At 38.9% G+C, this 17,417-nt stretch overlaps 1 protein-coding gene across 1 annotated transcript in view; it reads right to left on the bottom strand.

The window, feature by feature from the left end:
• Nucleotides 1-306: 306 nt before the first annotated feature.
• c1d (C1D nuclear receptor corepressor) overlaps nt 307-17,417 on the bottom strand; it is a 31,175-nt gene continuing 14,064 nt past the window's right edge. The window contains exons 2-4 of the mRNA XM_043696671.1: nt 17,156-17,222; nt 17,008-17,063; nt 307-965 (exon numbers count right to left, since the gene is read on the bottom strand). Of these exons, the coding sequence (XP_043552606.1) occupies nt 804-965; nt 17,008-17,063; nt 17,156-17,222 (285 nt within the window). The 3' untranslated portion in view covers nt 307-803. The remainder of the gene's footprint in view (nt 966-17,007; nt 17,064-17,155; nt 17,223-17,417) is intronic.

The raw sequence follows: 17,417 nt of genomic DNA, 5'->3' as shown, positions 1-17,417 counted from the left end.
GCATATACATATGAACATGATCAAATTGGTACTTAAATGAAAAGGTTTTCAGACCACAAGCTCTAGAGGGAGATGACTGTTCAAGTATGTAATTCAGTGTCACATAAGAAACTTCTGGAGATTCTTATAAATGAAAGCAAAGGAGTCCAAAGATGAGAAAAAGAATCAAAGTGCTGGAAAAACTCAGGAAATCTGGCTCCATCTGTGGAAAGGAACCAGCAACGTTGAGTGCAATATTTCTCCGGAATCTCAGCTCTCAAAACCTTAATTGTTTCTCTCTCCACAGATGCTAACAGAGCTGCAGAGTTTATTTTAATTTATTTATTAAAATCATAAATAATTTGCTCTTTATCCAAACTAAAAGGGTGGTGGGGGTTGGATGAGGGTGATAAAACTGAAAGCAGAGAGGCCACATTTCTCACGATTGCCCATCAAACCACTGCAGCATGTACTGATGTACTCATATTGGAAACAACCTTTCATTAGTAAATTGATAACCTTAGAACGGAGATCAACTCCTTACAAAAAAAAAGTAGGTGCTTAGAAAAAAAAAAACTATACTTTTTCTTAAATTAGAAGTTCTTAAATGTTACACTCGAAGAATGCTTTTGCTTATGCCTACAGTGACTGGTTTCTTGTAAATTCACCAAAAAAAAAACAAAATCTTATCCATTTAGAATTTGCACGTAGAAAGCAGTTATAATGTTGTTAAACATTGCTGACACCCAGTGGTGTTACAGAGAAAAGTTCCAAAAGTTCCTTCTCATTTATTTTGACAATGCTGATCTCTCTTTCTTGTATTTTCAACGATGGGAGGATTTGGATGGCGTTTTTGACCGTCCTTCAGGCTTTGCATCCCACAGTGCATGTCGGACAATGCGCGAGGCCACTCCCTTGTCCAGTCGTGATGCCTTCTGGCGGTCTGTTATTTCTTTCACTTTGTTCATGTACGTTCTTATTCGCTCCTGCAACAATAAAATTCATAAAACAGTGTTTTCTGGATTGGAGACATCCCTGTTAGATCAAGGAAGACAGGAGGGATTACTCAAATGGATCCAATCAGCCTTCTAAACATCTATACAGGAGAATTTATATGGCATTTATTGCCCACATCATAAGAATAGGACAGCGTTATCCTTTCAATTATATACATTTTTAAATGAACTCAAATGCGTCTACACCATTTCAAGCTCTCTATTGCACTGAATCCAATCTAATTTGACAAATATCATCCACATGAGTACAATGATGGAAACAGAAGGAAAACAAAAACCCACTGTACACTTTTTGGTTTCTGAGGTCGACTCTTACTTTTGATAAGACCTCTAAAGAATAGACAAGAGCAAAAGTTGATATTCTCAGCAAAGAATAAAAACACTTAAGCTTTGCTCATGTTACAAATCATCTTAACACTTCACATATATTTCATTATAATTTCCATCTTTTGTTCATTACACATTTAATACCCCAAGTCATCTGCATGAAAAAGCTTAAAAAAATTGATATTTCTGCATTTAATCACTTGGAGCAAGCTTAAGGTTTTTGCAAATATTCTGAGCTGGGAATTACTTCACACTGCAAAGCTGTGTATTTCATATTCTAAAAAAAAATTCCACTCCAGACGTAAGAATAATTATTCAGTGCCAAAAAAGAAACTTTGGCCAAATTTCAATAACACAATGCACAGACATCCCCACCCATCCCCCAATATCTTCATGAAGATTTATGCTCCATCGGTATGAAAAGATAACGTGTGCAAAAATTACCAAAAATGTGATTTGGATAAACAACTCTTTGGGAGATAAATCAATAGCTAACATTTGCAGAAATTCCAGGCTAAATTGCTTTTGTTTCTCTACCTCAGCCCCATAAATCTCCCATATCCGGTAATGATGTGGGTCATTCAGATCAACCAATGCAATTTCAAAATCTCTTAATTTGATATAAACACGCCAAAACTCCACACCCACCTCAAGCTCAGTGGCAACTTCCACCTTCAGGAAATGCTGCAAAGTTCAACAATTCCATTTCAGAAAAAGACAGATCACAGTTGACAAAATTAAACAAAGTAATCACTGAGCAAATCAAAAGCGGCAGCAAATCTAGTTGCGTCTTCGAGGCAAACTTGGCAGATGATATATAATTGTAGCTGAAACATCAAGTTCAAATGAACTTCTGAACCAGCAAGAATTAGGTGCCTTCAGAATTCTTATTATTTATTGTTGACTAAATACGCTACAAAGGGTTAAGCTGCAGTTGTACTGAACATTTTAGAGCGATAACCTACAAAATAATTATGTAATTTATAAATTAGTTATGCATAGCCTCTGAACATATAAGGCACAAATTGAGTAGCTCTGTCTCATTGTGTAGATGCTTGAACATGGCAAAATTAGGGTTGGAACAGCAAAGGAATTGTTAAGTCCCAGACAGACTGGTTGTAGTTTTGACTTTTATTTCTTTTAAGAAAGAAAAGAAAGTAGGATTTGAAATATTCATCGAGAGACATGTTGTCTTAAAGTGATGAAAACCAGATGAAAATGTTATTTGGACAGGTCAGGACAGGCATAACGGATGCCAAAAAAGCTTTCAGCCTAAGTGCTGAACTAGATACTTTACAGTGAGGAATTAAATATATGAGAGAGTGAGAAAGTTGCATCTGGAATAAGTAGTAGTAATTATGGCTTATGCTGTACTAGTAAATCATTCACAGCATAGTTTTCATCTTACCAAGGGCATCAAGAATTAAGAAATCGAGATGAGCAAACTGTTCCGATGTTTCACTTGAAAATTAGTTTACAGCTTCAGTGGTTTGCACATTCTAGAAGTCTATCCTTGTTCTATTTACCTTATCTGCTCCACCCTCAGGGAGTTACACACTCAAAACAGAAAAAAAAATTTCATGACCACTGCGGTTGGAATTTTGAAACACCTGGACGCTTAAATTACATGCACACACAATCATTACCAAAATTTAAGTATCAGCAAATTTTTGAATTTATGTCGTGTCCATAAAAATTTTATTTCCCACCAACAAATAGTTTCGTAAATGAGTGATAGTTTTTGACTTGACTACTTAGTCCACTCCATATTTTCATCAGTGTATATGAATTATTTCTAATATCAATCCAAAATACCCAATTACACTTGCTCCATTTTTGTATATTAACTTAAAATGAGAAAGGTAAACCTGTAAAATTGCTTTTAATCATGAAAATCAGACATTCCATAGCTTTTACAACATTCACACACAATTTTTAAAAAAATTCATTCAAGAAAGGAGGATTTGAGCTGTCGGAAGAGGCTGAACAGGCTGGGGTTGTTTTCCCTGGAGTATTGGAGGCGGAGGGGTGACCTTATAGAGGATTATAAAATCATGAGGGGCATGGATAGGGTAGATACACATGGTCTTTTCCCCAGGATACAGGAGTCTAGAATTAGAGGGCATAGGTTTAGGGTGAGAGGGGCAAGTTTTAAAAAAGACCTAAGGGGCAACATTTTCACGTAGAGGGTAGTGTATGTGTAGAATGAGCTGCCTGAGGAAGTGGTGGTAGCTGGTACAATCACAACATTTAAAAGGCATCTGGATGGGTACATAAATAGCACTGGCAAATGGAACTACATTAGGTTAGGATATCTGGTCAGCATGGAAGAGTTGGACCGAAGGGTCTGTTTTCATGTTGTACATCTCTATGACTCGATGACTAATGCAGGCATTGTTGGCCAGAGCAGCATTTATTGTCCATCCCTAACTGCCCTTGAGAAGGTGGTGGTGAGTCACCTTCTTGAACTGTAGTCCTTGGAGGTGTAGAAATGCTGTTCTGAAGGGAACTTCTTGCATTGGCTCCTCTTCCAGATAGCACCTTACACTCGTACGCATCAATCTTCATCCATTGAAGCATATATTTTTGACTCATTCATCTTGTATTTTTTTGATCTACCTCTTCAAAATTTATTACATCTGTTTCATACAAATAACAAGCAAAGTTGACAAAAGGGAACCAGTACTTATAACATATTTGGATTTCAAGATGGCATTTGGTAAGATGCTATGTAACAGGTATTGCAAAACACAAGAGCTCACACTCTTGGGGGCAAAATATAATTATGGTTTAGAGTCAAGATCAGTGGGTCATTTTCAGATCAGAAAGACATAACTAATGGAGCATCACAAAGATCAGTCTTAGTGACTCATATTATCATTATTAATAACTGAGGTTGGGTCAAAGTGTGATGCATCCAAATTTGCTGATGATAGAAAAATCATCAGCATATTTTGATGAGGACATAAGGAATATGTAAGTGGATTTCGGTGGGTCTTTTAAGTGCGCACAAGCTTGGCAGATGGGAGTTTAATCTAGGAAAGTGAGGGGTCATGCACTTCGGTAAGAAGAATCAAAAGACAAGATTATATAAAATAGAGAAAGACACCAAAAAAAAATGCAGAGCGTGGTCTGGTTGTTCTTGTGCATAAAATACAAAGTTAGCACGGAGCTTTGGCAAGTAAATAAGGAGGCAAATGGATTTGTAGCCTTCATTGCTGAGAGTTTGGAGTTTAAAAATAGCCAAGACTTGTTACAATTGCACTTGTGTAGGTGATGCTGTACTTGGGAGTACCATGCACAGTTTCGGTCCCTATGTTTAAAAAAGGATACCCTAGCACTGGAGTTAGCTCAAAAGAGACCCACTCAGCTGATTCCTGGGATGAAGGGGTTCACTAATTGATAACAGCAAACAAGGTTGTACCTTTATTCACTGGAGTTCAGAAGAGTAAGGGGGAATCTTATTGAAGCATACAAGATTCTGTGTGGGCTTAACAGGGGATGGTGCTGAGATGAAGTTACCAGGAGTGGGGGAGTCTTGAACTAGGGAACATAACTACAGAATAAGAGCTATAAAATAACTATAAAATAAGAGGTCACTCATTTAAAACTAAGATGCAAAAGAATTTCTTCTCCCAGAGGGTAACGAATGGTCTGAAATTCACAAACCTAGAGAGCTGTGGAAGCTAGGTCATGGAAAGTATTTAAAGAGAGGTAGACAATTTTTTGAAATCTCAAGGTGGTGAGGAAAATGAGGAACTGGCATGAAAAGGTTGAGGCTTGGGCCTACTCCTGCTCCTATTTGTCTAGTATACATTGATTGACATTCTTAAATTCCTGAATCAAAGTTTGGATCTAATGTTGGTCTGAAACACTCCACTTCGAACTCTCAAATATCACCATTCAACCCAGATATTATTATTTTTAAATAAATTCCCAAGATATACCCTCAGTCCACAGGCTGTGTGTTAATTAACAGCCCACCACGGGAAATTCTTTCCAACGCCTTTCCGACGTCTAGGTACAATTAAAATGATTACAGCACATGCTGGTCACTATGCTCTTGGTTAATAACCAAAAAATATGTACTTGAAGGAATTAGTGACTGTTACTTAATCACTGTCACCTTAAATCTCAATTATTAGCAGATTAACATGATGTAACTAGAAATAATTCTAGTTTAGATCAATATGAAGCCAACGTAACACAAAATGTACACAGAATTTCAAAAACAATAAAACTCATCAGAAGAATATAATTTACCTTAATATTTGTTATTACCGCTTGACTACAGTGTGCTAATGCTCCCTCATGAAAGTAACATTGGAGCTTCAGGCAGATAGGGGGCACCCTGATTTCGCAAGGCTAAATACATGTTATGAAGGTGTAAAAGCATACTGTGCCTTTAAGAGAGTGAAGGACTTGGCAAGCACAGAGAGTGCTGGAGAATTTACATATAAACATTTGCTGCAGAACAGATAGCACTGGCTGAGTTGCTATGAGACAAAAACAAATTCAAATTTGGCCAGTGTATTATACCCCAAAAATACCAAATTCCAATCAAGCATATTGACAATCTTAAAAGCCAATGACACAATCCAATGCTTTGGGAGTATAAGACCGGGGAAAATTGAACAATTGGGAGGAAAACTGCCAAGCTAGCAAAGTGTAGACTGCCTGAAAAATAGCTCTCTTAAAAGGTACCTCTATCGATCAGTAACTGGTGAAGCAGAATCCCCAAGAAAAAGAAAAGACAACAGGAATACAGAGAAGAATTGAAGGCTGCCTAGTTTTTTGAGATAAGTAGTTTTGTTTTATAAATCTTAATCAGAAATTTTATCAGACTAGTATTATAGAGGGGAAAGTGAAACATAGGCTACAGGAAGGAGTTGAAAATAGTTGTTAGTTAATTATTCTCTGATATACTTTAAGAAATAAAGTTGTTAATTTTTACTTTAAATAGTTTGTGGCCACTCGAATTTTCACAGATTACTGTACTAAATCTTTTGTGTGTTCTGGGTTTTAAATTAGCAGGGGGGTTTACCCAGTGTCATAACAGTTTGGGGGATCGTCACTGGGATCTGAACTGGTTTAGACAGATTTGAAGACTTTGGGGTACAAAAAATCCCAGCAGATTTAAACACTCGCAGGTTTAGTGTCCAAATCTTTAACTAAAACGTAGGTGAGACAATTTGTTTACTTTTGGTGACTTGTGGGCAATTAAATTAAAAGTGAGAGAAATGGCTCTTAAAATTGCTGAAAAGGTTCTGGGATTTGAAGATGATTCTCAAATTTGCCAAGAAAGTTTAGAAGGAAAGAAAAAGGCCATACTTTCTAGAATTAGCATTAAGTCAGATTTGGGTTTAACTAAGGACAAAAGTAAAGCTGAAATTGTAAGGGAGTTACTCACTTAGGTGTATCAGAAAAACAGACAAGTGTAGTAGAGGTATAAAAACTTAAATTATAATTGAGGAAAATGGAGTTAGAAGGTAAACAAAGGGAGAGAGCAGCACGCGGGGGAGCAAGAAGAAAGAGAGGAAAAAGAGAGTACAGGTTTTTAACTGAGCAAAGAGAGAGAGAAGAAAGGGAGAGATAAAAGGTGGGAGAATTTGAACTGGAGAAGTTTGACTTAATCAGCAAAGTTGACAGGATGGAGATTAAAAGAGAACTTACTGATATACACAAATATGTCAAAACTCTGTCACATTTTGATGTGAAAGATGTTGAAGTCTTCTTTATTTCATTTGAAAATTGGCTAGGCAGACGAGTGGTCTGAGGATTTATGGGTAATCCTCGTTCAGACTAAACTGGTAGGCAGAGCTGGTGAGGTATTTACCGCACTGTCAGATAAGGGGTCAAGACTTTATGATGAGATTAAACAGGCTATTTTAACTGCTTATGAATTGGTAGCAGAAGCATATAGACAGCGGTTCAGAAACACAGCGAAAGAACCAGGTCAGACTTACATCGAGTTCGAAACAATCAAACAGTCTTTTGATCAATGGGTGCGTGCTTTGAAAATAGATAAAACCTTTGAGGGTCTAAGAGAGATTTTTCTGATGGAGGAGTTTCAAAACTCACTTCCAGAGATGGTAAGAACTCAGGCGAAGGAACAAAGTTCAGGAAGTGAGAAGGGCAGCAGAATTAGCAGATGAGTATGTTTGTACATCAGATAAGCTTCTGGCCAGAATTTCACCCTGTGAGGAATAGACGTTGGGAGAAGGGGAGATCCTACACTACGAAACCAAGAGTAGAGAGCTCTGGTAATAACTTACCACAGGATAAAAAAGACAAAGAGGTGGAGAGGAGGTAAAGCCTCAGGTGTTTTCACTGTAATGGAGTGGGACACAGACAATCACTGTGCCAGTGGTTTCAGAAGAGCACTGGGAAAAGGTGTTTCCACTGGCAGAAGGTGGGACACAAAGACACAGTGCTGGTCGTTAAAGAAAGGCGCCGTGGGAAAAGATGTGGTCAAAGAAGCTAAGCCAGTGGCATTAGTGAAGGTAGTAAAGGAGACCCCAAGAAGAGCCAAGGGAGCTGCAGGAGAGTGCACAGCCTAGGCAGGGACTGGGTTAGTACCCAAGCCCTACAAAGAATTCAACTCTGTGGGTAAAGTTTACTCAAAGAACAGGGGAGAAGGACAAGTTATAATTTTGAGAGATACAAGATCTAACTTCAACTCTGTGGGTAAAGTTTACTCAAAGAACAGGGGAGAAGGACAAGAAGTTATAATTTTGAGAGATACAAGATCTAACCAGTCGCTGATAGTAAGGGACAAGCCAATCGGCATTCTTCCTGATCTGTTACCCAAGCACGTGGTAATTTGTGGGTTAAAAGGACAGAAATTTAGCATTCGCCTACATAAGATCAGGTTGGAGTGCCAACTCAAGTCTGGGGAAGTTACAGTGGGAGTGATTGACAAGAGTGTCAGTTCCAGGAATTCAGTTTGTTCTTGGGAATTATTTGGTAGGATCCAGGTGGGAGCGACACCCCTTTTTGTGGAGAAGCCCCAGAAAGACCAAGAAACTGAGGAGTTAAAATAAAAATATCCTGGTATTTTCCCAGACTGCGTAGTAACTATCATAAGTCACAGAAAAAAGGGAAAAGTAAAGAGAAAGATGAAGGAGTTGAGGTTCAGTTAGTGGATACCCTGTTTGATGTAATGCTGCAGGAAAAACCTGAACAGGTAGAGGGCTAGACAGAAATATTTAGTCCTTAAAGTCTAAGGTACTTGCAACAGAAAGACAAGATGATAAAAGATATATATGTGGATGTGTACTTTGAAAAGGAGGCAGAGTATTCTGGAATAAGGTAAAGCCTCAGGTGTTTTCACTAATGGAGTGGGACACAGACAGGTGGAAATGGAGACCATGGCAGGTTAGTGCAGAGGAGAAATGGGCCGACGTGCACCAGATTGTGTTGCCGGTAGCATACAGACAGGAAGTGTTACGGGTAGCAGATGAACTATCTGGAGGAGGTTACCTAGGGGTAGGAAAGGCTCAGGCTAAGGTACAAAAGCATTTTTATTGGCCTGGAATGCACAAGGGTGTGGCTAACTTCTGCCGTATGTGTCTCACATGCCAAATGGTAGGTAAGCCACAGGCGACAGTAAAACCAGCCCCTTTGTTGCCAATTCCTGCATTTGAAGAACCTTTCACACGGGTTATAATTGATCGTGTAGGTCCCCTCCTGAGAACTAAAAGTGGGAACCAGTATTTATTAACAATAATGGATGGGTCTACCAGATTTCCGGAGGCAATTCCACTACGGAGTATCAAGGCTAAAAGGGTAGTAGAGGAGTTAGTAGCTTTCTTCACACGGTATGGGCTACCCAGAGAGATTCAGTCTGACCAAGGGTCAAATTTTACTGCAAGGCAGTTTGAGGTGGTTATGGATAGCTTAGGTATACAGCACTTTAAATCCAGTGCGTATCATCCTGAATCCCAAGGAGCTTTAGAAAGGTTGCATCAGACCTTGGAGACCATGTTGACAACATACTGCAGGATTACCCAAATAATTGGGATAAAGGGATCCCATTCATACTGTTTACCATTAGAGATTCCCCAAACTAATGCACTCAGTTCACTCCCTTCGAGTTAATATTCGGGCATGAAGTGAGAGGCCCTTTGAAATTAGTTAAAGAAAAATTGACAGGACCAAAGTCAGAGATCTCATACTTAGAATATGTATCAGAGGTGAGGGAGAGATTAAATCGAATAGGTGAGTTAGCTAAAGAGTACCTAAACAGAGCACAGTGTACAATGAAGCAGGTGGCAGATAAGAGCTCTGAGACTTGGATGTTTTCCTGAGGGGATGATGTGTTAGTACCGTTACCAGTGATAGGAGATCCCTTCAAAGTCAGGTTTAGTTCCCCCTATCAAATTGAGAAAAAGTTGAATCAGAACCATCTAGTAAAGATGCCAGATAGAAAAAAAGGTATCTGGTATGTCACTGTAACATGCTGAAACGATATTATACTGAGAGAAAGAACTGGAGAAACAGGTGTTAGTTACTGCCCCTTGGGAGTGAGGAATCAAATCCAGATGTGGATTTTGATGTACCTCAAAACAGATTTAAAAAATGAAAAAGGTCCTTGAGGAGTGGGCTAGGTTAGTAAGCTATCTGTCTCAGGACCATAGAACGCAGTTGAAAGATTTGTTACTGCAGTATAAGGACATATGTAACAATCAGATGGGGAGGACTAATGCTTTTGTACATGAAGTCGATGTAGGGAATACTGCTCCGATAAAACAACACTCCTATTGGCTTAAACCTTTCAAAGGCAGATGGAGATGGAGGCCATGCTTGACAAGGACATCATCGAGGCGGAAGTGGGTACTGCAGATGCTGGAGTTGAGAGTCAAGACGAGAGTGGTGCTGGAAAAGCACAGCAGGTCAGGCAGCATCGGAGGAGCAGAAGAAAATTGACGTTTCAGGCAAAAGCCTTTCATTGACTTTTGCCCGAAATGTCGATTTTCCTGCTCCTCGAACGCTGCCTGACCTGCTGTACTTTTCCAGCACATCATCGAACCAGCCAGAGCGGGTGGAGTTCGCCGATTGTCCTAGCTCCCAAACTGGGTGGGACTGAACAATTCTGCATGGATTATCAGAAGGTCAACGTCGTTACAAAATCAGACTCATATCCAATTCCTAGATTGGAGAACTGTGTGAAGAAAGTCGGACAAGCGAGTTACATTACTAAAGTGGACTTAATGCGTGGTTACGGGCAGGTACTTTTATCAGAGATGGCGAAAGAAACGTCTGGGTTTGTAAGCCCAAATGGTCTGTATCAATTTAAAGTGATGTCCTTTGGAATGAAGAAAACACCCGCCACATTCCAAAGCCTCATGAACAGAGTTGTGGCTGGGTTAACAAACTGTGCAGTCTATTTGGACGATGTAGTGATCTTTAGTAAATCCTGGAAAGATCACATAGTACATTTGGCAGAGCTCTTTGAACGACTACAAGACGCAAAACTGGTGATAAACCTAAATAGAACAAAAGCAGAGGTGATGTCCTTGGGACATAACATTGGTCATGGAAGGTTGACCCCACGGAATGCAAAGATGAAGGTCATCGAGGAATTTCCATGATCAACCTCGAAGAAAGAGGTGCTTCGATTCTTTGGACTCTGTGGATTCCATCAAAAGTTTGTTCCAAACTTCAGCAGTATAGTGGCACCGTTAACCAATTTGCTGAAGAACAACAGTTTCGGCGGATAGAACAATACCAGGAGCCATTCGGCCATTTGAAAGCCACATTAACCACCAAACCATTTTAGCTACACCAAACTTTTCAAACCATTTTAAAGTTGCCATTGATGCTAGTGACATTGGAGTTGGAGCTGTGCTCCCACAGGAAGAGGAGGTTGGGATTGAACTACCAGGTGGTTACTGTTCAAAGAAGATCAACACCCACCAGAGGAAATACTCCACAATTGACAAGGAACTATCGAGTTTGGCCCTGGCCTTACAACATTTTAACGTGTATGTTACAAAACAATGTGTTGGAGACAGTCGTGTACATGGATCACAATCGACTTACATTCTTAGAAAGCTTTAAATACATGAATATGAGACTATTTTGTTGCAGTGTTATGTTAGACTTTTAAAAATCATACATGTAATTGCAGATGCATTATTGCGGATTTAATTGATAAAGTTTTGATGAGATTTGTATTTATTTAGTGTTTTACATACACACACACCCACAGTTATATGGGAAGAACTTGAGGTGAACTTAGATTAAAGTTATCGGTATGTTAGGGTAATGTGTTTAAAGAATAGAAAAAATTAAGGCATCTTTTCGTTACGATGGTTCTTTTTTCTTAAGGGAGGTGGTGTTATGAAGGTGTAGAAGTGTACTGTGCCTTCAAGAGAGTGAAGGACTAGGCAAGCACACCAAGTGTTGGAGAATTTACAGAGAATTTACAATCTAACTTTTGATTCAGAACAGGTAGCACTGGTTGAGTTGCTATGAGACAAAAACAAATTCGAATTTGGTCAATCAATTTAAAATACACCCAAAAAGTACCACTTCCCAATCAAGTTTGATTTCAGTATATTGACAATCTTAAACCAATGATTCTTTGGGGGGGTATAAGGCCAGGAAAAACTGAACAGTTGGGAGGAGAACTGCCAAGCTACCAGTGTGTAAAGACTGCCTGAAAAATAGCTCTCTTAAAAGGTACCTCTATCGATCAGTAACTGGTGAAACAGAATTCCCAAGACAACGACGACAGGAATACGGAGAAGAACTGAAAGCTGCCTGGTTTTGAGATAAGTAGTTTTGTTTTAGAAATCTTAATTGGGAGTTTTATTGGACTAGTATTAAAGAGGGGAAAGTAAAAGATAGATTAGAGGAAGGAATTGTAAATAGTTGTTAGTTAATTATTCTGTTATACTTTAAGAAATAAAATTAAGTTTTACTTTAACTAGTTCTTGGCCTCTCAAATTCTCAGATTACTGCATGGGATAAACCTTTTCGGTATTGCTGGTTTTAAATTAGCAGAGAGGTTTACCCAATGACGTAACACTTGAACACACTTGGGCCATACAGTTCAGATTCTCTTCATACTAACAAACATGTTCAGAATTCCGTTCCATTGAAAACTCCATAGATTTGAAGTTTCAATAATTTGCAAATGAGGTCCAACCTATACAGTGATTGGTAGTTTGAGAAGACTACTTGCAAAGCCCTCCTCCTTTCCTCAGAAAATAGTTTGTTATTTTAAAAAGAATGGAAAGTATGAAGGAATAACACCTAGCTCATTACTGATATTTACTTATTTCCCATAATTTAAGATGATATGGTAGTAATTTTACTGTTCTAGTGATCCAGAGATCCAAGCTAATGTTCTGGGATAATAGGGTTAAATCCCAACAGGTTGGAATTTCAATTAAATAAAATAGACTTCAACACTCGTCTCAGCCATGGTGACCTTGAAGCCATTGTTGTATATTGTTGGGTTGTTGTAAAAACCCCATCTAGTTCATTGATACCTTTTAGGAAAGGAAATTTGACATCCTTACATGATGTGGACTACATGTGACTCAAGATCCACAGCTATGTGGTTGACTTTTAACTGCTCTCTGAAATGACCGAGTAAACCACTTAGTTCAATTGAACTAACAACAGACAACAAAGCATCCGAGGAGCAGGATCTATTCCTGATGAAGGGATTTTGCAGCACCGCTCTAATCTAAAACTCTGGTTTCCAGCATCTGCAGTCCTCACTTTTGCTTAACAAACAACAAATCTGACCCTGCCAGTGGCACCAGACCCTAAAGAAAAGAAAACTGCAGCTTGTTGTAAGACATCACAGCAAATAAAGAAATATAAAAATGCCCAAAATATTACATGCTATACAGAACTCCCAATTAAAAAAAAATCTATATGAACAGCTAACATCAATTTTGCTGTGTAAATTTCACTGAAAACTGCTGACTTCATAGTTGGATAAAAATGACTGAAAAGTTGGCAAGAGATGGTGTCCAGTTTTCAATATAGTTCACTACCTAAATTGACATAATTACAATCTTACATTTGTTGACAGCAACAAAACATTTTAGATTCTGAAAGTCTCTAGCTTTCATGTCACATTCAGCTTAGGACCCCATCACAGGCATTCTGTGGCCAAACCAACTCCCCCAGCTCCCAATCCTGCACACCATTGCTCCCTCTACATCAGGGGGAGCGACTGCAAACAGGCAAATGACATGCGGCTTGCTGCCCTCACCCACCTTATGTGCATAAAAGCTCCACAATGAGGAATAAAAACTGAGGATCTATAGAGGAAGATTAGAAGGACAAAACATTCCCCAGAAACCACACTGTCATCACAAACCTCTCTGCTTGTTCAGCTGTGTTGATCTTTGATGTTCATAGTGGGTAGTCAAAGCTTTTTTTAGACTTAGCCTTTACCAGTTAGCAGCCATCCAACATCAGTAGGGTCACAGGACTCAAAACGTTAATGCTGGTTGTTCTTTCTATAGATGCTGCCAGACTTAGAGCTTCTTCAGTGCTTTCTGTTTTGGTATCAGTAGGGACTGCGTGACTATCCAGGCTGCAGCTGTAGAGCAGTTCAAACAATGACTCTCAATGTCAAGGTATGTCCACTGACTACAGTCACAACTGAATTACAATTGAACTAAGTGGTTTGCTTGGTCATTTCAGAGGACAGTTAAAAGCTCATCACAAAACTAGTCTTTTTTTCTAAAAGCTGTTCCTTGGCTCAAGGAGACTCTGTCCTTGATTTTCTTCAGAGGGTCAATAAACCGGGTTGGGCTCCGATCAGTCTGGTTTGGTACAGAGATGAAAAGGATTTTGAGAGGTCTTTTGTTTGTATGTAAACAGATGAGACTTCAGGCCAAAGTGGTTAGAAGTGACCTGTATAATGGAAGGGGAGTGGTCAGTTCTCTAGCTGAGCTGAGCAGAGCAGAGCAGTTTTAGTTCAGTCTTAAACTGGGAAATTCAACAGGTAGATATATGGATACTCTCTCTCCGAAACGTTGATTCTCCTGGTCCTCGGATGCTGCCTCACCTGCTGTGCTTTTCCAGCAACACACAATCGACACTGAACTCCAGCATCTGCAATCCTCACTTTCTTCCAATTCTCAGGCAAGCTTTCTCAGTATTGAGGGAGGATGAGAATGTAAGTTTTAAAAACTGTATTGCTTTAAGGACTGGATTTGGATCAGCTCTTCCTCAGGTAAATGTTAGAAGATTGCAGGTTCAAACACTGAAGTAGAAATATGAGTACACAGATCAAGAATAGACCGAAACTTGCCTCACATTCACGCAGCATGGGGTGATTGCTGCACTGTTGGATGTACTGCCTCTCAATCTAAGCCAATAAAAGATGGCCCCATCTGCTCCATAAGGGAGATGGTGGTAACAGCACTGGATGAGTAATCTAGAGGCCCAGGTAAATAGTGTGGGATAAAGATACAAATACTACCACAACAACTAGTGGAATTTAAATTCAACTAATAAAATCTGGAATTAAAAGCTAGCAGGTGATCATAAAGCTATCAATTGGCATAGAAACTTATTCGGGGCTCACTAATACAGATTAAGAAAGGAAACCTATTAACCCCACCTGGTGTGCCTTACATGTGACTCCAGATCTATAGTAATGTGGTTGAATCTTAAATGCCCTCTGAAATGGGGGCTAGCTACTCAGCTCATCAGCTATTCACGATGGGCAACATCTGCTAGCTAGAGGTATTCACATCCCATGAAAGATGACCGTAAATTCTAAGAGCTGAATTATGCCATTCGGCCCATCGACCTATTAATCGAAAGGTGGATAGACCGTTCCATATATTACCGTAAGGCGCAATTAAGTTTTTCAGTGCCCTGACCATCGACGTTCCTTTAAAACAATTACATAAACTATTCTATTTCATTATTCCCAGTGGGACGTGCAATACAGATGATTACTCATTTCCCTGCATTACAACAGCAATTAAACTTCAGAAGTATCCATTGATTGTAAAACACTATGACATCTGAATCATGAAAAGGCACCAGATAAAATGCTATGATTAATCCCATTACCCTCCCCACCCTTATTTCCCATTTTACAGTTTAACCTCCAATGAGGCATCTTACTCAGTTTTCACAAAGAATATTGCTGAAAGTTACATCACAGCAGAAACATCCAGACAGATTCAAAAACTGGGAGCAGTCCAGTTACTGACTTGGTTCCTAGTCTAGTCACTTTGGCATTAATTTTCTGTTCACAGCACGGTTATCAAGTGTGACAGCACATTTAGATTAGCACAATGTCACTCTCCTTATCTGGAAGCAGATTATTGGGAATCAGTCAATCATTCTAGGATGATGCAAAAGCGGAGAGTCACAAAGATCTGAGGCCGCAAAGGTAAAAAGAATGGATTAGTCATTTCTGTCTGGGAACATATGAAATGTCCAGGGAGATGCTCTCTCACTATTTTAAGTATTCTCCATTAAACATTTGAAGATAACTCAAGTTAAGGGACAGAAACTCACAGTAACAGTGCGCTAGTTATAAACAATAACGTTGGTCAATGAATTATTAAAGTACTTCCTAATATTTAGTACTCAAAGCATGCCACAAGTAATTCTTCTTAGGATCATATTTTCAGATCAGTTGTACTCCCTCTCATAACTCTGGGGAGTTAAATTTACTTTTTATTAAGATCTGGCTCCAACCCACGTACATCACTCTAGCCACTCGCGTGGCACCATGTGAGTTATTTATGCAAGACTGGAATTTCTGAATCAAATAAATAGAGCATGTGCTAGATTAACTTTTATGTCCCTTCACAATGATTTGCTTAGAACTTTTCTTGCTATTGCAAAATGTTAAGAATCTGAGCAATAAAACGTATCAATCCAGTATGTAATCATGGCTCCCACACCACAGCAGCTCATGATGTTGAGATGGGATTTATCTCAAATCCAATATGAGACGCCTGGGTCATTCTAAACTGTTAAAATAATTACATTTCTTTCCCACCCTCCATACGAGACATAAAAGAGTGATAAATGTTACTATACACACATCAGACATAAAATGTGCGAAAGAAATCTAGTGAATGTTCAGAGATACCTTGCATAGATCTTATTACTCAAGTGTCAGACCATAAGTTATTGTAAATTTCACAACTGGAATAAGCAGGTTACAAATCGTCTGCACATTTGATATGAAGGTAAAGTTGAAAGCATTGACAGTGAAGCAAAAATGTTATCAGATGTAGGCTGGAAAGTGGAGCTGGGGCTACAATCAGATGAGCCATGATCACATTGAATGGTGGAGCAGGCTTATGGATGACCCCTGGTCCTATTTCGGATGTATCACAATAATGAAAATTGTCCAAAATTATGCTTCATGTATTACTGCAATGAGCTGTTATACGTACTTTAGAAATACTTAAAGAATGCTTTCCAAAAGACGTAATTTTCTAGGACTTCACAAGACAGCAGAAACTAGATGCATCCTTGACTCAGCTCATTCTGTTCAAAAACAAATGCTGAAAAACTGTAACAACAATAGAAAGTCAGTCTACTGTATAGTTTTGAAGCTTGGAATAGTGATACAGTAGTGAGATAGTACAGTCAGCAACATGCTAGAGTGTTAATGGAGATCTTTCTGACGATTCACAGTGACCCAAATGGTGATCACGGACAGGCTACTTACCAATTCCTGTTTGACTGCATGTTCTTTAGGATTGATTCCTTGTGTAATGAGATATACTAAGGAGCAAAAAGAAACAACTTATTACAATATGCCTTCAAAAAAAAAATTATAATATCCACCAGCCACAGAAGAGATCAGCAATACTTACTCCAAAACATAGAATTCAATGCATAAGCAGAGGCCAAATCTAACTTGGCTTGTTCAAGAGGGCCCAACTGAAAGAGAGGGAAAAATAAAATCATACAAGGTCATTTTATACTGAAACTAACTTTAATGCCAGAAAGCAAACAATTCAGATTTCACTTGAAGAGCAGAACAAAGAGCACTTTTTCTTGCTTGATTCAAAACAGTATTTGATTTCCAAACCCGTATATTCTAGTTTATGATATCACAGATTATACATTCGCTTG

Source organism: Chiloscyllium plagiosum, chromosome 9 (assembly GCF_004010195.1).
Source record: "Chiloscyllium plagiosum isolate BGI_BamShark_2017 chromosome 9, ASM401019v2, whole genome shotgun sequence".
NCBI classification, from domain to species: domain Eukaryota; kingdom Metazoa; phylum Chordata; class Chondrichthyes; order Orectolobiformes; family Hemiscylliidae; genus Chiloscyllium; species Chiloscyllium plagiosum.
This window is presented reverse-complemented; position numbering and strand designations above follow the sequence as displayed.